Genomic DNA, 22,706 nt, shown 5'->3' with positions numbered 1-22,706 from the left:
GCTCCAGGTTCTCAGGAAATACCAGTTTATGGACAAGGTAGGTAATCACATACTGGTCTAGGAGATCCCTGAACACATCGTTCACAAAATGCTGAAATGTTGTAGGAGCACTGGTTAAGCCAAATGACATCACCAAGTATTCAAAGTGCCCATATTGGGTACAAAAAGTGGTCTTCCATTCGGCTCCAGGTCTTATGTGCTCTAGATTGTATGCCCCTCCCCCACGGTCTAGTTTTGTGAAGATCCTGGTGGTCTTCGGGCAGTCCAGCAATTCCAGAATAAGGAGTAAAGGGTACTGGTTATGAATAGTCACTTGGTTCTGTGCACAATAGTCTACGCAGAAGTGTAGTGACCCATCCTTCTTCACAAAGAGGGCTGATGCCCCCACTGGAGAGGTGGATCACCAAATGAAGCCGTTGGTGAGATTCTCCTGGATATACACACATAGCGACTCCAGCTCTGGATCAGATATGGAGTATATCTGCCAGTGGGGCACCTTTACCCTGCCATATGGGTCTATCAGGCAGTCAAAGTCTCTGTGTGAGGGTAGTGAGTCTGCATTTTTCTTTTCGAACACATCCAGGTAGTTGCAGTACTTGTCAGGGAGCCTGAGGTTCTGGCCTGTTGCCACTCACATCTGGGTAATCCCACCATCCAGTGTTCTGATTCTGAGAGTCTCCTCCCATCCTGAGGCCCAGGTACGGGTCATTTTGGGGTTGGTTGCATCATTGGAGACATGCTTTCTGACCATATTCGAAGGAGAAGCTGATGTTCCTCCACTACCAGGAGATACATGCGTCATGCTGCTCCAACCAAGGAATACCAAGAATTATCCCAACAATCAAGGTGACCCATCAGTCATCTCCACAAGGTCTGATGTGGGTTTTGGGTGGACCTAGAGGCTTTTGGCTGCTTCAGCAGCTATAAAGTTGGCAGCAGCCCTGGAGTCTATCATCGCTAGCTATGGGGAGACCTACTGTGCTTGCCCCAAGACCTGCAACCTCAGTAGCAACTGGAAACACGGAGAGGCACCATGGTTCCCAGGTGGGGTTCTACTAGAGGATGGGGTTGGTTCCGGATCATGGAGTTCACACACACACACTGGGCCTGGGCTGGTCCATTTCCCAAGTTATTCTGAGCTGGGCAGGAGGCAAGGGTGTGTCCTGGTCATTCCCCGCCCTCCCCCCAAGTGAAAACAGAGGTTCAGCTGTTGTTGACACTCACTCTTCTCCGGGATCAGACGTCGGTGACTTAGGTCAATCCACATGGGTTCAGGACTCAGTTCTTCAGGCCTCGGTGTGGAGGGCAGATGTGGAGTTTCGGGCCACATACCTTTCATAGAATCATAGAATATCAGGATTGGAAGGGATCTCAGGAGGTCATCTAGTCCAACCCCCTGCTTAAAGCAAGACCAATCCCCAGCTAAATCATCCCAGCCAGGGCTTTGTCAAGCCTGACCTTAAAAACCTCTAAGGAAGGAGATTCCACCACCTTCCGAGGTAACCCATTCCAGTGCTGCACCACCCTCCTAGTGAAAAAGTTTTTCCTAATATCCAACCTAAACCTCCCCCACTGCAACTTGAGACCATTACTCCTTGTTCTGTCATCAGGTACCACTGAGAACAGTCTAGATCCATCCTCTTTGGAACCCCCTTTCAGGTAGTTGAAAGCAGCTATCAAATCCCCCTCACTCTTTTCTCTTCTGCAGACTAAACAATCCCAGTTCCCTCACCCTCTCCTCATAAGTCATATGCTCCAGCTCCCTAATCATTTTTATTGCCCTCCGCTGGATTCTTTCCAATTTTTCCACATTTTTCTTGTAGTGTGGGGCCCAAAACTGGACACAGTACTCCAGATGAGGCCTCACCAATGCTGAATGATCATGTCCCTCGATCTTCTGGCAATGCCTCTACTTATACAGCCCAAAATGCCATTAGTCTTCTTGGCAACAAGGGCACCCTGTTGACTAATATCCAGCTTCTCATCCACTGTAACCCCTAGGTCATTTTCTGCAGCACTGCTTCCTACCCATTCGGTCCCCAGCCTGTAGCGGTGTATGGGATTCTTCTGTCCTAAGTGTTGGACTCTGCACTTGTCCTTGTTGAACCTCATCAGATTTCTTTTGGCCCTGTCCTCTAATTTGTCTAGGTCCCTCTGTATCCTGTCCCTTTCCTCCTTCCGTTCTCACAGCCAAGAGCCAATGTGCAGGGCTAGGTCAATAAAGGCACCTAGGTGCATCAGTTTTCGACATGGGCTAGTTAGTCTTTGACCCCATCATTGAGTCCCCAGTGGAACTGGTAAAGTTGGGCTGCCTCCTTCCATTCAACATCAGCCCTGAGCCGTCGGAAATGTGAGGTGTAGGAGGTGGCCAGCTCTTGCCCCTGGCAAAGCTTCTTGAGGGCAGACTCTGCTGTGCATATCAAAGAGGGTCACGAAGGCTTGCAGGAAGGCATCCCAGTCGGAGAGTGCAGGGCCGTTCCGCACCAACAGCGGGGAAGCCCAATGGAGCACTTTGCCAGAGAGCAGGCTGAAGACTAGCCTCACCTTAGTCTGGTCTGTGGGTACTCTTGGGCGGATCAGGAACAGCAACCTGCATAGGTCCAGAAAATCCCAGAATTTCCGAAGATCCCCATCGAACTGTTCACACAGTGGCGCTGTGGGGCCTGGTTCAGGTGATAGGTGGTTTGTTTGGGCACAGAGTGTCACTGCTTCTCCCTGTGAGTGCGCTAGCTGCTCACATAGGGTCTGTGCATTGAGGGCACGCTGCACAGAGTGGGTCTGTAGTGCGAGGTCCTCCGCCTGCAGAGAGGTGCCTTGATCCTGCAGGTCCCAGGCCATCGGGGGGGGAGTGGCTGATTGGAGGGTGGCCAGCCCCTTTCATCATCTGTGAAGGGGTTGGATGGATGTTGGGGAGAGGCAAAAATGGTCTGAGCATACTGTCATGGCAGGGATGAGGGCAATCAGGCCTAGTGAACAGAGCAGTAGTCAGGCCAAGTCAGCTACTGGAAGGTCAGAGTCTGAGACGGGCCACAGAGCAAACTGAGAGTCAGGTATCAGGAGGGAGACAGGGCCAGGTTACCAGGAGATCAGGGTCAGGCATCAGTCACCCAGTAGCAAAGTTCAGGACAAACCAGAGTCAGAAGCTGCAGTCTCGGAACTATCGCAGGCAGGGTCTGGAGCAGAGACAGGGGATTTGAGGAGATTTGGGGGTCTGAGAGGAGGGCAGGGGAACAAGGGAGGATTTGAGGAGATTTGTGGGGATGCGGGGGGAGGGGCAGGGGAACAAGTGGATGTGAGGAGATTTCAGGGGATATGAGGGGAGGGACAGGGGAACAAGGCAGGATTTGAGGAGATTTGTGGGGATGCGAGGGGAGGAGCAGCAGAACAAAGTGGAATTTGAGGAAAGTTGTGACGGGGTTGGGGGTGTGTGGGAGGAGTGGCTGAGAGCTTTCTGAACTGAGGAGGAATTATCTTATTGATAGAATTTATATATTTAGAGCTGGGAAGAAATGGACATTTCAGAGACAGTAGAAACATAGAGTTGATAGCTTTGATGGTGATAGGATTCAAATACGTTAATCAAATATTCAAATCAGTTAATTACATAATTTGCGTGGCATCTCCAGATGTGCTGACAGGCTTACTGGATGCGTGCCAGGCAGTGCTGCAGGGCTGGGAGTCAGAAGCTCTGGACTCTGGCAGAGGGTGTGAACTAATCGGGAGAGAAGTGGCTACAGAGAGAATAGTCCAGCACATAGGTTTGGCATATTCCTTCTAAATGGCAGTGTGTCTGAGGGCCTGTCTGCATGGGCCACAGTCCTGATTACAGGGGTGCAAGTTGCAGAGGGCACTGAAATATTTCACTGTGCCCTATGCTTGAGCGAGCTAAAAGGTACCTAGTCCACGTTATTGCTGTCTGTTCTGGAACGGGATTACATGAGTGCACACTTCTTAGTTTGCACCAGCAGGGTCTACGTGGGGGAGTTAGAATGCAAAATTTTGATGCGCTCTGCAGTTGACGTCCCCGTAGTCTGCCCTGCAGCGCCGTGTAGACAGGCCTCGAATCAGGTCGGCTGCTGTATTAGAGACCTGGGTTCTTTTCCCAACTCTGCTTGAAGTGACCTTGTGCAAACTCAGCAATCATAGCTGTAAAATTAGGTTAACGATTGTTATCTCCCCTCGGGTTAAGGTCAGGGGCTATGCCCCCCCACATACACACTTTAAAAAGCCCTTTTAATAGCCCTCCCACTTTTTTACCAGTGTAAGGACAAGGATGCAGGGAGGGGGCAGGGTTTTGGGGGGAAGAGGCGGTGTGGGTGCAGGGCTGGGGGAAGGGGAAACCCCCTCCATTGTTAGGAAGCTTCTGCCATCTCTGATTAAGGTTGTGAGCCCTTGGCAATAACAGCTCTGAAGCACACAGAAATATTAACAGCAGCCAATGGAGACTTGACCGCCTAGCCTTCCGGCTCTTAGCCCGTGGCCCCTCCCCTTAGGCTACAGGCTCCTCTGTAAAGTAGCTTCTCTTTCTGTGAGCTCTGCAGTGATTCATTCCTCCCCTCCTGGAAGCATAGCTAAGAGCAGGTTTTCTCACACTGGGGGTTGGGACCCCTCAGGGGGTCACGAGGTTATTACATGGAGGGTCGTGAACTGTCAGCCTCCAGCCCAAACCCTGCTTTGCCTCCAACATTTATAATGGTGTTAAATATATTCAAAAGTGATTTTAATGTATAAGGGGGGTTGCACTCAGAGGCTTGCTATATGAAAGGGGTCACCAGTACAAAAGTTTGAGAGCCACTGCCTAAGAGCTTTGTAGCAACTGGTTTTGGCAGCTTATTCGTTGTGCTGCATTTCTGTTGTGCCTGTTCTGAGAAAGGTAATGTTTGACAAACAGGGAATTCCGGGGGAGCTCTGTCTCTCGGGAACCCTTGGACCCAATGACTCCAAATTTGTCACCATCCCCACCAGCACTGCCAAGTCTCTTGCAGTTTCATGGTGAGTTCCATGATATTTGCCGTTTTCCTTAAAGCCTCAGTTCCTGGAGCCAGGGGATTTTCATGAGACCTTCAGGTTTGAAAGTTTTTCGTCCTCCTGGTTGCAGAGAAAGGCAGGAAAACATGATCCCTGAGCTGTCGTTAGGGTTGGCACCCATTCAGGTTTTACCTGGACAGTCTGGTTTTTGGCTTCTGTGTCCAAGTGCCATATGGGTGCCCAGTTTTCAACTGAAAGTCTGGTCAAGAAAAGGGGACCTGGCAGTGTCTGGGGCTGGGGGGCAGCGTTGGGTCATTAACCTGTGTCAACTCCTGCTCAGCTGGGGCTGCCTCCTACCTGCAGACAAGCTCCATGTCAGGCTGCAGCAACTCCTGTCCTAGCCCCGAAGCAGAGGGAGCCCAGCTGAGGTGAGAGGTGGCCACGATCCACCAATCGACAGGGGAGAGGAGGGAGAGATGGGGGAAAGGCCTTGGAGAATGAGGCAGGGAAGGAGATGGGGCCACGAGGGATGAGGTGGAGCCAGGGCCGGCGCTTCCATTTAGGTGACCTAGGCGGTTGCCTAGGGCACTAGGATTTGGGGGGTCGGCATTTTGCCACCCTCAGCGGCAATTCGGCAGCGGGGGGTCCTTCCATGCTCCTGATCTTTGGCGGCAATTCTACGGCGGGCCTTTCTCTCGCTCCGGGACCCGCCGCCAATGTGCCCCGAAGACCGGGAGCCGCGGACGGACCCCCCCGCCGCAGAATTGCCGCCAACAATGGGGAGCGCGGAAGGACCCCCCCACCGCAGAATTGCCGCTAACGACAGAAAGCGTGGACGGACCCCCGCCTAGGGCGCCAAAAACCCTGGCGCCGCTCCTGGGTGGAGCAAGGGTGGGGCCTTTTGGGGAATGGGTGGGGCAGAGGCAAGGCCTCAGGGATCCAGTTACCAGCAATTAGAAAGGTGGCACCCCTAGCTGGAATGCCAGTTTTCAAGCTGATCTCACTGTTCGTCTGGATTTCAGAGTGGTTTGAGAATTAGTTTGAAATCAAAACCGTGTTGCAATCATCCTTAACTGTGTCCCCCACCATGGTCGCATAAGAGCGAATTTTCTCCCTACGACTTCAAGGCTACTTAGCCTGGAATCTCCACCTTTGCTTTAAGCCATTGTGGAAAGTGGAAGGTTTGGTGTCTGTGCAGCTCTGTCTAGGGGAATGAGGTGGTATGAAGCGAGATGAGGGCAGGGGCTGGGTTGGGTGGTCCTGCAGACCAGGAGAAGGTGAGTGGGGATTGGAGACAGGACAGAGAAGCGGGTGGGCACCGTCCCAGCTCAAGGCAGGGAGAGATGGTTTTAAGTGAGAGTGAGCAGGCAGCTGTAGACAACTGAGGTGCAGAATAAACGAAGGCAGAATGGGTGGTTCCCCCATCACCCTCCCACCACCACCACCAGTTCTGCCACATCTCACTCAGGTCAGGATTGTTCCCAACAGCTGTTGGATCCTCCTGGCAGCCATCACTCACAGTTTCCCACAACACCTAGGAGTAGTCCCCTCCCCTTGAGAGCTTGAATGGGGTATGGATGCAGAGTAGGTCCCCTCCTCTTTCTCCACTGGGGAAGGGCTGGGGAGGAGTGGGATTCAGATCCTGAATTTTCCATCTCCCCAGCAGCTCTCTGGGCTGATCCCCACCTTGGCTGATCTCCCTTCCCCCTCAGTGCAGGGACTGACTTGTGTCTGGGTTTGCCAGCAGGTGACGGGGCGCCAAGTGACAACGAGGAGGAGACTCCCCCACAGGAAGGCTCTGAGAAGGCCGAGTCACCCGAGGCCTTGCCAGGAAAAACCGAGGGCCCTGATCAGGGTAAAGCCAGCGGGAGCCAGTGCCGGTCGGAAGGGCAGCCACTGCAGCAGAAGAGCCCCGTGCTGGGGAAGCAAGAGGGCAAAGCCACTCGTCGCGCCAGTCTCAAGAAGGGGAAAGAGCCCCCACTGTCGCAGCAGCAGCAGAGGGCAGGTGTCTGCACTGAATGCGGGAAGGACTACGGCTGCGGGCGGGCAGCACAGCGGGTGCAGACGCCTGAGAAGCCGCACCAGTGCGGGGAGTGTGGGCGCTGCTTCCGCCAGCGATCCATCCTGGCCAAGCACCAGAAGATCCACACGGGGGAGAAGCCCTACCGCTGCGACGACTGCGGCAAGTGCTTTAGCCGCGGCTCCAACCTGACACAGCACCAGCGCATCCACACCGGTGAGCGCCCCTTCCACTGTGTCGACTGCGGCAAGAGCTTCATCCAGAAGTCGGACCTGGAGCGGCACCAGCGTGTCCACACCGGCGAACGCCCCTACCAGTGCGGCCAGTGTGGCAAGTGCTTCAGTGTCAGTTCCCACCTGGACCGGCACCGGCGCACCCACCTGGGGGAACAGCGCCGCCACCATGCCTGCGGAGGAAGCAAGGGCTGTGGCGGTGGCCCGTCAGCCCGTCACCGGGCCTGCCAGGCTGAGGAGGAAGACGAGGAGGAGGCGGTGGCTGCACACCAGTGTCCGGAGTGCGGGAAGTGCTTTGCCCAGCGGGCCTCACTCTCCAAGCACCGCAAGACCCACAGCGGCGAGCGGCCCTACCAGTGTGGTGACTGTGGCAAGCGCTTCAGCCGGAGCTCCAACCTGACCCAGCACCAGCGCATCCACACCGGCGAGCGCCCCTTCCAGTGTGGCGATTGCGGCAAGCGCTTCATCCAGCGCTCTGACCTGGAGCGGCACCAGCGCGTCCACACCGGCGAGCGGCCCTACACCTGCCCCGACTGCGGCAAGAGTTTCAGCGTCAGCTCCCACCTGGACCGGCACCAGAAGATCCATGCTGCTGAGCAGGCCTCCTACCGCTGCCCCGAGCACCTCAAGGGCTTCCTGGCCGCCCACCAGCACGGCAAACTCTTCAAGTGCTCTGACTGTGGACGCTGCTTCAGCCAGAGCGCGGCGCTGATCAAACATCAGCGGGTGCATGCCAGCGAGAGGCCCCACCAGTGTACAGACTGCGGGAAGAGCTATGTGGCTTGCGGCGCTGGCCCCAAGGCCCAGGCAGCAGCTGGAGGGAAGCCCCACAAATGCACTGATTGCGGAAAGAGCCTGGGTGGCATCTCAGCCCCTGTGCTGCACCCCAGGCTGCGCGCCCAGCAGTGTATGGACTGTGGGAAGAGCCTGGCAGCGGGGAAGCCCCCGCCACCACCAGCGGAGAAGCCATTCAAGTGCACAGACTGCGGGAAGGGCTTCGGGCAGCGCTCGGCCCTGGTGAAACACCAGCGGATCCACACGGGTGAGAAGCCCTACGCCTGCCCCGACTGTGGAAAGGGCTTCATCCAGAAATCGGACCTGACCATCCACCGTCGCATGCACACTGGAGAGAAGCCCTACCGCTGCCCTGAGTGCGGGAAGGGATTCAAGCGCAACTCCAACCTCATCACCCACCAGCGCACCCACCTGGGCGAGAAGCCCTACCAGTGCTCTGAGTGTGGCAAGAGCTTCATCCAGCGCTCGGAGCTCACCATCCACCAGCGTGTGCACACTGGCGAGAAACCCTACAAGTGCCCCGAGTGCGGGAAGTGTTTCAGCCGCAGCTCCCACCTCAACCGGCACCAGCGCACCCATGCTGGCGACAGGCCCTCACTGCTCTCCGCCACCAAGAACTCCGCTGCTGCTGCCGCCAGCAACCCCCTGCAGGCCTCCTCTGCCTTCTCCTCTGCCTCCTTCTCCTCCCCGCTGGGCACCTCCTCTGCCCCCCTCCCCGTCCTACCCTCTTTCCCTTCCTCCCCCTCACCCATCTCCATCCCCGCCCTCTCCAACAACCCGCTGGATCTGCCCTGGGCCTTGTCCTTCCCATCCCGTGGCTTCCCCCACCCTTCCTTCCCCTCGCCTGCTCCATCCAGCGCCCCGGCCTCATCACTGATAAACTAACCACCCCCCGCAGCTTCACTGTTCCTGCTTGCTCCCCCTAATTCTTGCCTGTCTCCCTCCTTATTCCCCATGAATCTTGCCTGTCCCCCTCCAATCTCCCACCTGGCACCACATAATCTCAACTCTCCCCCTCCTGGTACCCCATGAATCTCGCCTTTCTCTCCAACACTCCCATTGTCCCCACGCCCTCCCGCCCCCCCATCCCCACCAGCACTGCTAAGTCTCTTGCAGTTTCATGGTGAGTCTCGTGATATTTGCCATTTTCCCTAAAGCCTCAGTTCCTGGAGCCAGGGGATTTTCATGAGACCTTCAGGTTTGAAAGTTTTTCGTTCTCCTGGTTGCAGAGAAAGGCAGGAAAACATGATCCCTGGCGACTCAGACACAAGAAGGCAAATAATCCCAACGCTGAATTTAGTATTTTTAAGCCAACTTCCTGATAGTTCTGGGGCCTGCAAAGTCATGAGGCTGGTGATACTGCAGTGGGGCCATGACTATGAAGCTGGTCTTGTCTTTCTCCTTTCCCCAGTCCTTCTCTTCCTTCGGCATTCATGCCATCCACCTCCTCTCTCCTTACCATCCTTTTGGCCTTTCCTTCAGGCACTCCTAGTTCCTCCACTTCTTTCCACGTCCCCAATGCCTGTACCAGTGGCCCCTCCGATTCAGCTGGACGACATCCTTATTCAGCCCTGCAGCGCTGGACCAGACCTCTCCCGGGCTCGTCACCAGCTTTGGCCCCTCTCTGGGCAAGGCGGTAGCTGAGCCATCTCCATCTCTGATGCTCTCCATCTTCACTCTGCGTGATCCACACAGGTATCACGGTGCTGTTGTAAAAGGAATCTTAGGAGGCCCAGGCCAGAATGGAAAGGCAAATAGGCCGAGACTGGAAGCATTCTGTGCTGAGAGCAGCAGCAAAGTCCCATTCTCCTCCAGAGAGTGGAATGAACAATTCAGTCCCTACCCTGCAGAGTTCAAGTGTCCAGAGACACAACAGCCTAGCAAGCTGAGCCTCTGACTGCGTGGGCTACTGGAGGGCTGGCATCTCTGTACCTGTAGACCAAGCATAGGTTGGTGAGGGAAGGTTAGAATTAGAGCTGGTCAACGTTTGTCACATTTTGATGAAAAATTATGCTGACCTTTTGAATTTTGATGAGAAAGAAAAGACAAGAAATTAATTTTCCAACACTGATTGTGAATCTCCCCCCCTCCTTTTTTTCCCCCCTTCTTCTGTTTGAACATCTCTAGAGCATGGCCAACATTGTCTGGACTTTCAAAACTTCTGGGCAAATTTTAGAATTTTGAAATTTTGAAAACTGGACCTGACATTTTTATTTTTATTTTTTTGCTTCCCCTCCCGTTCCACCCTGTTTTTCAACTGCCTCTAGTTAGGATCCTCAGTGAAAAGATAGGTAACAGTTATCACTCAAACTAATTTCATTTGGCTTGTCCCCTATTTCTGGTTCCATCTTGGATCAATTACTATCTCTGACTGCTCTTGCGACACTGTTTTCCAAGTCTGTTTCGATTTTTCTTTTTTAAAATTTTTGTAACCTTGTAAATACACCGGTGATAGTTTTAGACTCTGTAAATATTTTTTTAAAAATCTATTTTCCTGTTATTGGTAGAGGAGAATGCTGTGTTTTAAACACCTGCTGTACTGTAATGAAGAAGGAGGGAGTCTGGTAGGACAGATCCCGACTTACCCACCCTCCCAGCACACTACTTGATACCCAAAGAGAGATTCCCCTTCAGCCCCAGACCATTTAAGAAATGAAAGAATCAGTGTGGTAGCAAGTAGCTGCAAATACTTGAGGCTACTTAAATCCACATTTAGGCTGATGTATCCAAACGCCAAGTGTCCAGCATATCCCAAATCACCCTTGCATTTTGCAACTGCTGTCATGTATTCCCACATCCCAGCTGGAATTTCATGCACAACCCGCCCAAGTGTTTGCCTTCAGCTCCCTCTTTCTGCCACATGTGAGCAGGCAAGGCACCTCCCTGACTTGCCTTTCGCTGCCCCCTGGCACTGGATCCCAGCAGGGAAGGAACGCATGGGAAAAGCAGAAGGCAGCAGCAGTGGGCCCAGCTGGCAGGGATGGAATATGAGGAGATCAGTACAAGCCACGTGATCCCCTGGCTGCTTCCCAGACAGCAGCCCTGACACTTCAGCAGCCATCCTCCCCAGCGTTGTCAGCACCCTTCAGACAGCACCGAGACGCTCTCTCCACACTCAACTACCCACCCATCTCCCTGCAGCTTTCCAAGGTTTGTGTAGCCCCATGTCTTGCCCCATCATTGCTGGGGGCACAGCAGTGTTAGAAGATAAGAACATAAGAATGGCCGTACTGGGTCAGACCAATGGTCCATTTAGCCCAGTATTCTGTCTTCCAACAGTGGCCAATGCCAGGTGCCCCAGAGGGAATGAACAGAAGAGGTAATCATCAAATGATCCATCCCCTGGTTGCCCATTCCCAGCTTCCGACAAACAGAGGCTAGGACCACCATCCCTGTCCATCCTGGCCAATAGCAATTGATGGACCTATCTTCCATGAATTTATTTAGTTCTTTTTTGAACCCTGTTATAGTCTTGGCCTTCACAACATCCTCTGGCAAAGAGTTCCACTGGTTGACTGTGCGTTGTGTGAAAAAATAATTCCTTTTGTTGTTTTAAACCTACTGCTTATTTCATTTGGTGACCCCTAGTTCTCGTATTATGAGAAGGAGTAAATAACACTTCCTTATTTACTTTCTCCACACCAGTCATGATTTTATAGACCTCTTATCATATTCCCCCTTAGTCATCTCTTTTCCGAGCTGAAAAGTCCCAGTTTTATTAATCTCTCCTTGTATGGCAACTGTTCCATACCCCTAATCATTTTTATTGCTCTTTTCTGAATCTTTTCCATTTCCAATATATCTTTTTTGAGATGAAGTGACCACATCTGCACGCAGTATTCAAAATGTGGGCTTATCATGTATTTATATAGTGGCAATATGATATTTTCTCTCTTATTATCTACCCCTTTTTTAATGATTCCCAAGATTCTGTTCGCCAGAAGCTGCAGTTTATGATGACGTGCAAAGTGTTTGCAAGCATGCAGATTAACTTATTAAATCATTAGAGAGCCAAGGTGGGAGAGGTAATATCTTTTATTGGACCAACTTCTGTTGGTGAGAGACATGCTTATAAACTACATAGAGCTCTTCTTCAGATCTGGGAAACTTAGACTGGGTCTACACTGCAGAATTACTTGGTATCAACTACATCACTCGGGTGTGAATGATCCACACCCCTAAGCGACATAGTTGTAGTGGCCAGGCAATCACTTTGTTCTCAAATGAATTCACACAGAAAAATTATAAAAGACAACAACTCTATCACCAGTGTGTGAAGACTTGTCACAAAGTAATCCCCCCATATCTGACCTGCTGAACACCTTCAAAACATGAGCCTGGGAGTTTAAATTCATAACTTTGCTAGACACTTAAAATCATGGTCTTAATAAAGACACTGGATTTATGACTTATTATATTTATGTAACCCATTAACCCCCTTTTTGTTCTGTGACTACAAGGGCGTTAGTCACACTCTGCCTTGAATGGTCCCTTAGAATAAGGGCTTATTTCTTATGCTGAACTATCTGTTTGATCTTGTATTTAGCTGTGACACTCTGAGCCCTGGTCTGCACCACAGAATTACTTTGGTATAACTACATTGCTTACACCCCAAGTGGTGTTACACTGACCTAAGTGCCAGTGTAAGCAGTGCTATGTTGGCGTCGTGGATTAACTGTGCCACTGAGAGAGTTCTCTCTTGTCAGCGTAGAACGTCTTCATTGAAGCGCTACAGCTGTGCCAATGCAGAGTTTTCAGTGTAGACTTCCCCAGAGTACCTTTCACACACCTGAAGGAGAGCTCCACGTGGCTCGAAAGCTTGTCTATCTCCAGCAGAAGTTTGTCCAATAAAAGATATTACCTCACAGACCTTGTCTTTCTAACATCCTGGGACCGACACGGCTACAACAACACTGCATACATCATTACATCTTTGGAAAACTCCAGCCTAAATGAGTGACCTAATTTTTCAGAACTGCTGTGCTCCTGGCCCATGACTGGGGCCCCAAGTATTACACCCGTGATAGTAATAAATGAAATACTGCTGCTTCTCCTTGACACTGATAGTCTTTATGGATGCCCAGTGCCCCTGAGAACAAGGCAGATTTCATTTAGATGCGTCAATGTATCATTGACCTGAAGGCAGTGAAAAACTCCAACTGAGAATTCTATTCTAGTAAAGTGGGTTTTTTACTTACAAAATTTTATGCCCAAATAAATCTGGTAGTCTTTAAGGTGCCACCAGACTCCTCGTTGTTTTTGTGGATACAGACTAACACGGCTACCCCTCTGATAGTATTCTATCTGAGTGTTTTTTATACCACTTTCATCACCATAGTATCTGAGTGCCTTCCAGTAGTGCATTAAACATCTGTCTAATATCTAACAGTTTAGGCACTGAGGTCTAACAATTTGGGCTTAAATATATGTTTTTAACCCTCCCATAAAAAGCCCCAGAAAACTGTACTGTACAGCTGACTAAAGAACCAGGCTTCATTTGGACTCTTGTGTTTTGGGATGATCCTAGCTTTTTCTTGGGTCATGAAAGAAAAGGAAAATGAGATTTGGAATCCCCAAGCATTTTCAAATTTGGGTTTTTGCTTGGAGCATCTGTTTCTGACAGAGTGGGGTTTGACGCTTCAGAATATAAATACCCCCAGCCCAGTGAAAAAAACAGTCTTCCCACAAAGTCTATGAATGGGTTTTGCATCATCAAGATGGGAAACTTGGAACCGGAATGCAAGTGCCAGCTGATCTAGAGTTCCGTTTGAATATTCAGAGGTACTTGGTCCAGGAGGTTCCTTGTTTTAAAGAAATAGACACTTGAAGTGACAGAAGAAAACCTTTGTTGTTTTTGGTTTGAAGTTTGATTTCATGCATATGGTGAGGAACCATAAAATCAATTAACCTGATTAAGTGACAAACATTAAACTTAGATGTTAAATTATTTGCAGCCTTTAATTTTGTGCTAGTACCTTGGGTTCCACGATGACAGGATGCTTTGAAGACAGACACTTAGACCTGTTAAATAGAAAGACAGGTGGAAAGACATGGGATATCAAGAAGGAACTGCATCAGGAGAGGTATACCTACATAACAGAGGCCTTTGTACAACCTGAGACTCAACTTCGTGTGTGAACTAGAAGACCAAAAGATTCAGACTCATGATCTTGTTCAGCAATAAGGATGGGGTATTTTTTGGTGGGACACCAGTGTGTGGTATTGCAGCTGGAACTGGAAATGTTACACTTGGAGTGAACCCGCAAGAACCAGAGAAGTATCAATACCAGAAGGAATGTTACATTGACAAGGAGCAAGATCTCAGGGGATGGCATTGTCAGGAAGAGCCACAGGGCTGTTGCAGTCATGAGCATAGAGACTGTTACAGCATCCGTTGGTCTTTCACCTGAGGGTGATAGCGAAAGATGAAGAATAACCTCCACAGCTTTAAACAATTATTCTGTAAACACACTGCTGAAGGATGCCTGATCTGGGGTGGGTTTGTTATGTGCCTTCAAGGAAGTTTGTGAATGGTGCAAATTAAAAGAAGAAACATGTTTTTCACCTGTCACCACTGTTTCTGGGGAAGCGCATAAGGCTGATGCTAGAACAAGCTCTTGTGCTACAATGAGAGCTGTTCTGCTGGTGATGGAAGCATAGTGCAGATGCTTCTGCCTGCTCAGTAAAGGGGCTGGTACAAATTGTATGCAGGGTTTCCATGCCAGTGACTCTGAGAAGCTGTCAGAGGCATCTCCCTAGAAAAACTGTGAGATGTATCTCTTCGTGGACAGTTTGAGGGCATGTCACAGGGATCTGAGAGTCTGAAAGCTGAACCAATCGGAAAGGCCGATGGGATGATAGATTGGTACCGTATCTGCCAAGGGCTCCATGGCACAGTCAGCCCTTGGAAACACTGGTCAGTTTGCCTGCTATTGCTTCCCTTTGGAATAATAAATGCTCCAGTGACATTTCAAAGAATGGGCAACAAAGAGGCACCAGGTCTGAATGGGAATACATTTGTCTGCAGCTAGAGGTGTGAGGTATGCCCAAACCATGAACCAACTCTGTCTATGAGGCGGCTACCTAGAGCAACAGACCTGTTGCAGGGGTGCTAAAGTGGGCAGAGTGGGGGAGCTAAAGTGGTGAGCCTGTTAGGGTGGGGTGTACCAAAGACTGGTACACTATGAAGAAGGCTTTTTGGAAGCAGATGTGTTACTGCTGCAATACCATTGGGAGCACCTGACACAGAACAGCATGCTCTGAACCGCATCCAGCCGAAGGAGACAGAAGGCTGTACTGAGCGTATCACTGGAAACGTAATAGAGGTGGTTTCTGAAATGATTCCCTGAGTCTGCTCTTGCTGAAATTAATGGGAAGACTAGGCAGCTTGGTCAACGCCACTTGCCTTTGAAAATGCCAGCCTCTAAGGCCACTCCCTAAAGTGTCAACCCACCCCTCTTATTGGGTACTGCAGCCAACTGTCTTCTACCCACAGGAGAAAGGGTATGGCACAAACAGAGATGTGATGCAGAAGGGCAAAGAAGAATATCAGGGTCTTGGATAGATTTATAAAGGTCAGGACTTAGTGTAGAGGGGAGGTGGCATGATGGAAAGACTGAACAGTACAGTGGGTGCTCCCCTTCCTTCATGCCATTCCCATAACACAACCACTATAGGGAGCACATGGTGGAATTTAAAAGCCACCTATTAAAAGATGATAAAAGAGAAAAAGTAGTTGCACCCGGTGTGTAATTAACCTGTGGAACTCATTCCCACTGGTATTACTGTGGCAATGGGCTGAGTAGTAAGTGTTTCATAAAAACTTTAGTTGTGAATGGGCTACATTTTCCAAAGTGGCTTAAGACGCCTTTGAAAGTGGCCTGGTTTTCAGAAAGGTGCTGAGCCCCCACTCTCTGAAAAGCAGTCCCCGGAAAGGGTCTCAAGTCATGCTTCCAAAAATGGAGGCAACCAAAATCAATAGTCACTTCAGAAAAGTCAGGCCTGCTGCAGGTAACAAGCTCTGCCATTCCACGACCAAGGCGAAAAATGCGGGCATGTTATAACGCTCCTGCCACTGGGCACGAACCAGGCCCTGGCTGATGGAGGTAAGGAACAAAATTCCCCCTGGGGAAGGGAATTGTATAAATGCACCTTCATCTAAAGCTGCTGACACTGGCCACTGTGAGAGACTGGGTACGGGACTATGTGGATCCTAATCCAGTGTGGCAGTTCCTCCATTTCTAGGGCATGAGCAGGTTTTAACTCACTAAAGTGAATGGCAGAGATTGTGACACCTCTGTAGGCAGCATTACTGAAATACCATGTCAAGACCAAAAAACCCTATTCCCTAGTTAAACTTTTTCAGCAGAGCTGGTGTCAGGCTCCTTGTAGCATTGCTATTCCAATACAGTGATAATACAATGACTTCGCACACCGATGAGTTGCTGTGAAAATGGGGCTGAATGATACTAAACATAGGGTTGCCAACTCTCACAAGTTTAGTATGAGTCTTGTGACATTTGATGTTTTCCTTTAAGCCCCAGCTCCTGGAGGCATGTGATTAGGGGTGAATCTGAGCTTTCATTTAAAACAGTTTCTAGCCTTTGTGGTTGAAGAGAAAAACTTGAAAATTGGACCCAAATGTGAACTGAAAGCAAAATAAAAATCCCTAAATTGATTTTTTTTTTAAACAGAACCTCTTGATTTTTTAAATCAGTCTGACGATTTTTGGAGCTTGGCTCTTGATTTTTTAACATCTTGGAATTGGCAGCGCCATAAATTTGTCCTGGGGCTATCGGAAAACTAGACCAGTGGGGCTATGGAAATGAAAACTGAGGGATGAAAATGAATAGGCAGGTGACAAAGATTTCTGGCCACGTGCACTGCCAAAGAAATGTACTATGCCTGTTCTCTTGAGGGGAACAAAGAAGCAGCTGAAGTGCAGGTCTAACTTGGGGAAGTGACTGCAAAATTGTATTGGGTTTGTTGTCTCTCAGTGACTCCTCAATGGAGAAGTCGAAAGATCCTGCTTTTAAATCCCAGTCCGACAAACTCAGCTTGGGAACTGAGTGTGGAGCTAGGCTCTTTTTGTATCGTCAAGACCGACAGTGAGTCTGCAACTGGACTCAGCTCTGGAGATGATGCACGAGCCAGATGAGAAGCATAAGAGAGGGTTGGTCTGGTCTGGTCTGGAGGGGACTGCACACGGGTGGGCCCGGGGAAGCCCTGGTTTCCAATCCTCGCTCTGCTGGAAATCTCTGTCTCGGGTGGAGTTAGTCATTGTTGCCTTCTTGTGCCACAGTTTCCCCATCTGTAACATGGGGAGGATAACAGTGGTACCCACTCACCTTGCATTGGGTCTGTGAGGGTGAATTGCATAACATCTGCTCTGCACTTTGAGCCTGTAAACGCTATATCCCTTCGTCATGTAATCAGGAGTATAAAGTGGGGAAAAAGTAAAGACATGGGGAATGATGATGCAGTAAGAAGAGGCCTGTTTAAACTCTGTCTAACCCTTTTGTCATTGTAGCATCTCGCGCCCCTGTGAGGTAGGTAAATGCTAACATGCCCATGTTACAGATGGAGAACAGAGGCACAGAGACGCTAGGACACAGACCACACTACATACATCACTCTAGTATCCCGGCTGAGTCCCCACCACCCCGTGGGGAGACAGCTGTTTTCCTGGTATAGTTAAACCACTTCCCTGAATGACACAAGGTATGCCAACAAAAGGGCTCATTGGCCAGGGTAAGCTGTGGCTACATGGGGGTTTTGCCGGCACAGCTCTGGGGACATGATTTTGTTTCTCTCCCAACTGACAAAGCTTTGCTGGAAAAATTGGTAGCATAGCCCAGGCCTAAGTGATTTTCCCAAGGTCACGCAGAAAGGCGGTGGTAGAGAAGGGACCTGAACCAAGAGCTGGGGAGTCCCAAGTCAGTGATCTAACCACTGGACCATCCTTGCTCTCTGAAAAGCTGCTCTTGAGAGCAATACTGCAGTTAGTGGTTCGGCTGGGCAGCATCTTGGCTGAAGGACAGCAGAGGGTTTGTCTATGGGGGAGGGGAAATGACCAGCGTAGCTGTAGTGCAATAACTATTGTACAATAGCTTTTCTAGAATAACTCTCCAGTGTGGACACACTATTGTTAAATAAAAAGTGACTTTACTCTGGAGTCAGCACTCCATGTAATTATTCTGAAATTATTCCACCTGGGGGAGTTAGGATGGAATAGCTAAACTAGACCAGAGTGGAATAGCCATGCCAGGAAATCTCTCCCATGTCGACATGGTCTCAGTATTCGCCCTAAATGCTCTCGTGTCCCTCCGGGACAGCAGAGGCAGGCCGTGTTGTGGATTTGCCTGGGTGAGGGATGATGGGAACAACCTGTCTCCAGGGCTAGGATCCTAGATGCTGAGCTGGTTGATGGTTATAGAAGCAAACGAGTTTCATTTTGATAGTCCTGTATTTTACTTAGGTGTCGGCCCTTTGGAGTGTTTTTATGAGTGTTGCGGTTTGTTTTCTGAGCCTGTTTCCATTTTGCTCTACTTTTGTATCCTCTGTAAATAGCCCAAGCGGTAGCGTTAGAGCCTGTAAATAAATAAACTTGACCTTTTTATCTGTTTGTCCCTAACCTTGTGGAGGCAGCTTTATTGGAGCCCCTTGTTGCCACGTGCCAAAGAAGAGAGCAGAGCTAAAGGAGACGTTCTTGGACCCTGGAGAAGCTAAGCCAGTACCTGCTCTCTGCGGACTTGGCTGCCCTAGGGGAATTTGCACTGGTGTGACTATAGCAATGTACTGGGGAGCTCGCTGGTGCAATGAGAGCTGCTCTCTGTCTATTGAAAATAAGGGCCTAGGTTATAATCAGTGATAGAGAAACCCAGGCTGCTTCATCTCCTTCCCCCACTTTTATTAACTAGCTCACATTCCTTCCCCCCTCCCCCACCCATCCCACCAATAGAACCCAGGAGTCCTGGCTCCCAGCCCCTCCTGCTCTAACCCACTAGATGCCATTCCCCTCCCCCAGAGCCAGGAACACAACCCAGGAGTCCTGATTCTCAGCACCCCACCTCTATCCTACTAGACCCCACTCCTCTCTCCAAGCCAGGGATAGAATCCAGGAGTCCTCGCTCCCAGCCCCCGCCTCTAACCCACTAGATCCTGCTCCCCTCCCAGAGCCAGAGAAAGAACCCAGGACGTGTTCCAGGGGTACATCAACCCATCTAGATATTTGCCTAGATTTACAGCAGGCTACATGAAAAGCACTAGCAAAGTGAGTACAAACTAAAATTTCATACAGACAATGATTTGTTTACACTGCTCTATGTACTAGATCAGCGGTTCTCAAACTGTCGGCGAGTTTGTTTAACGGGTTCGCCCGTTCCAGCGTTACACTCACTGGGGCCCAGGGCAATAAGCCAAAGACAACTCTGCCACCCAGGGCCAAAGCTGAAGTTTTTAAGTGAGGTGAACCTTAGGGGAACACAAGACAAATCAGCCTCCTGAAAGGGGCCCAGTTGTCTGGAAAGGTTGAGGGCCACTGGCTTAGAGCATGTGCTGACTCCCATCCCCTCCCCCTCCCACCCCCACCTCTGAGTAAGAAATTGAACTTCAACTGCATGCTGCCCTTAGGAAAGCAGTGACGCTTCTATCGGCCTGTCAGGTTGTCTCCAAAACGAGGCTGCGTGCGCCATCTATCTGGAGTATTTCCAAGATCCAGTTGTTTTAGACACTGTGGCCACATCTTCCGCTGCTCCTGCATCAGCCAGTGCTGGAAGGAGTGAGAGACAAATGTCCCCAGTGTGGCGAAACCACCCAGCATAGACACCTGAGGCCCGACAGGCAGCTGGTGAGCATGCGGGAGCTAGTGAGCAGCGAGCAGCAGAAAAGCCCAAGGGAAGAGTGTGTGAGATAGATACAGAGAGGGGTTGAAGCTATTCTCCAAGGAGGATCAAGCCCCTATCAATGTCATCTGCAGGGATGCTGGAATCACAGGGCTCTCACCGCGGTCCCCAGCCAGGGGGCTGGAGTAGTAGGGAATGACCCTGCAGTGTTGCACTTCCAATGGGTCATTTAACCAGCTCTCCGGCGGGCCCAACTCTACCTGGGCAACTTGGCCGCAGTTAAAGCACTGTCTTTCACAGAGTTGGGCAACTCAGTCTGGCAGACACAGTATCTGTGTGCAGATGTAGGGACCGATTCCCCTCTAATTAACCCTGGTGTAAATCAGGAGTAACTCCCATTAGCGTCACCAGGGCCAATTCCCCCTCACTCATCTGGTATAAATCAGGAGTAATCCCATTGGAGTCACCAGGGCCAATTCCTCTCCTGCTCACCTCATGTAAACCAGGAGTAACCCCACTGGAGTCCCTGGGGCTTATTCCCCTCCCCTCACCCTGGTGTAAATCAGGAGTAACCCCACTGGAATCTCTAGGCCCCATTCTCTTCTCACTCGCCCTGGTGTAAACCAGGAGTAATGTCTCTAGGGCCAATTTCTCGCTCACCCCAGTGTAAACCAGGAATAAGCCTGTTCTGCAAATTGAAAACACCACCAAACCTTTTCAATGTGAAACAAAGTGAACAAGTTTTGTATTTTTGTGTGTGTGGATTATTATAAACAGAAAAATTTGAGACAAACCCAAAGTGTTCATTTTGTTTCCATGTTTTTCCCATTAAAAAAAAAAAGCTTCACAACAAATTTCAAACCAAAGAAAAGTTTTTCGTTGCATGTGAAATTCTTAGTTAAGGTTAATTTGGAGTTTAGGGCCAGTCCTAATATTAAATGACATATCACTGGCCTTTTGTGACGGAATCAAGGTCATAGCTTCTTTGACGAAACCCTTGAATGGATTCAGAGTCACTCTTGTGTCCATACAGAATTTCCTTGAAGATTGGCACCATCAAAGAGTTCTTGGCTGTGTCCTCCAACAGAATGCTCAGAGGACAACTCTGCAAGGAGAGCCTCCAGGAGTTGTCCACCTGCTCCTATTGCAATTTCCATTGGAATGGGTGAGCCAGGCCTATGTACATATCAGTATCACAGCTGCAATACTGCTAACCCAAAGCAGTCAAAAGTCATGAGCCAGCTCCCCCAAAAATCATGACATTGGCTTAGAGATCAAGACATTTTCAAAATAATTAATGTTGGGTTCTGTTTATTTGTCTTCCAGGTTGTGAGCCTGTAACAGTTGTGCAGTGAAACGTTTTTCTGCCCCTGCACAGCATGAAATAAACTATTTTCCTAAAGCTTCTCACCTGACACCTGGCATTCAGGGAGGAGGTGAATGGGAAAGGAGCTTAAGAAAACACCAAGTGTCATGAGACTTGTGAGAAAAATTGGCAAGACGAGGTGGTTGAAAGTTTGTACTCAAAAATTTGGGTGAGAAAGGCTGCATTCTCCCCCCCCCCCCAAAAAAAAAAAAAAAAGAATTATGTTTTGGCAAAACCCACTAAGATTTCCTTGACTTTTCCCCCCACTTTCTGGATGGGCAGAGGATTTGTTTGGCATAGAAACATAGGTATCAGGCACCAGACTGGATCAGAACCATCCGCAACCCATTTAGCCCATATCCCATCTCTGATAATAAGCAGCGGCAGCTGCTTCAGAGGAAAGTGTAAGAACTTCACAGTGGCAGACATGGGATAATTTGCCCCCTAATTTCGATTTCATCCTGGTCTCTAATAGCTAAAGATAGGCCCAAACTCTGGAGCAAGAGGTTCAATATCCCTTCCAAAAATGGCTTGTAGCACCAGCTGGCATAACTCTGGCTATTTTTTGGCTATCCACAGCCATTTCTGGTTTTCAGATTGCCAGTTTCGATTGGCTAGCTTGGTCACATCGTTTGTTGGGTTATTCCAAGAATGGAAATATTTTCAGTTTCTGTGATTGACCAGTGTTGGAAAAGAACAACATTTGAGTGAAAACAAAATCTATGGAAAACTTCAGGAAAAAATGAATCTACTTTGGAAATGGAAGGCGTTTGAAATTTTTTTAAGTTTTCATGGTTGAGAACATAAGAACAGCCATACTGGGTCAGACCAAAGGTCCACCTAGCTCAGTAGCCTGTCTTCTGACAGTGGCCAATGCCAGGTGCCCCAGAGGGAATGAACAGAACGGGTAATCATCAAATGATCCATCCCCTGTCACTCATAAATACATTTTTGCTTAGTTTAACAAACTTCTTTTTTTCCTACAAAAGAAACAATGAAACACACTGGCAACAGAGCATGTGTTGTTGCTCTCGAATCTACTCCAACCTAAATCACCCAGAATGCTGCTTTTTTATAAGTAAAACAATACCCCAAACAAAGTGCAACCAATAGAGAGCTACAGTCTCCCCATACATGTCTTTCCCAGTCAGCAGAAAAAAATTGATGGTTAAAGGTGACACCAAACTAATAATCTTTGCCAAGCTCTGGAACCTTACCAGTTGCAAACTAGACACTTTAGAAAGATCAGACTTTGGCTCTCTTTATTGTATTTCTTAGGTCTGATCACACAGGTTTTGTATGGGCTTAACTATTTCAGTTAGGAGTGATTTTTCTAGTTATATCATCTCAACCCCTAGTGTAGACACAGTTAGATGAGTACTGCTTTATCCTCGTCAAATACAAGAATAATCTATTGATTTAACTGTTTCCACACTAGGGGAGTGGTGTGTCACTTTCACTATACGGGTGTAGTTTAGGTA

The 22,706-nt window shown here is 49.5% G+C and overlaps 1 protein-coding gene across 2 annotated transcripts in view; it reads left to right on the top strand.

Moving 5' to 3' along the window:
• The window catches only part of LOC116824942 (uncharacterized), a 33,794-nt gene extending 15,145 nt beyond the window's left edge, over positions 1-18,649 (top strand). The window contains exon 5 of one of the 2 annotated variants that reach the window (XM_075071955.1): positions 6,716-18,649. In XM_075071955.1, coding sequence (XP_074928056.1) covers positions 6,716-8,901 — 2,186 coding nt within the window. In that variant the 3' untranslated portion in view covers positions 8,902-18,649. Of the gene's footprint in view, positions 1-6,712 lie in introns of both variants that reach the window. The other variant, XM_032780582.2, reaches the window with a different exon arrangement.
• Positions 18,650-22,706: the final 4,057 nt, after the last annotated feature.

This window comes from Chelonoidis abingdonii, chromosome 13 (genome assembly GCF_003597395.2).
Source record: "Chelonoidis abingdonii isolate Lonesome George chromosome 13, CheloAbing_2.0, whole genome shotgun sequence".
NCBI lineage: Eukaryota > Metazoa > Chordata > Testudines > Testudinidae > Chelonoidis > Chelonoidis abingdonii.
Note: the sequence above shows the minus strand (reverse complement) of the source record. Positions and strands in the feature narration are given on the sequence as shown.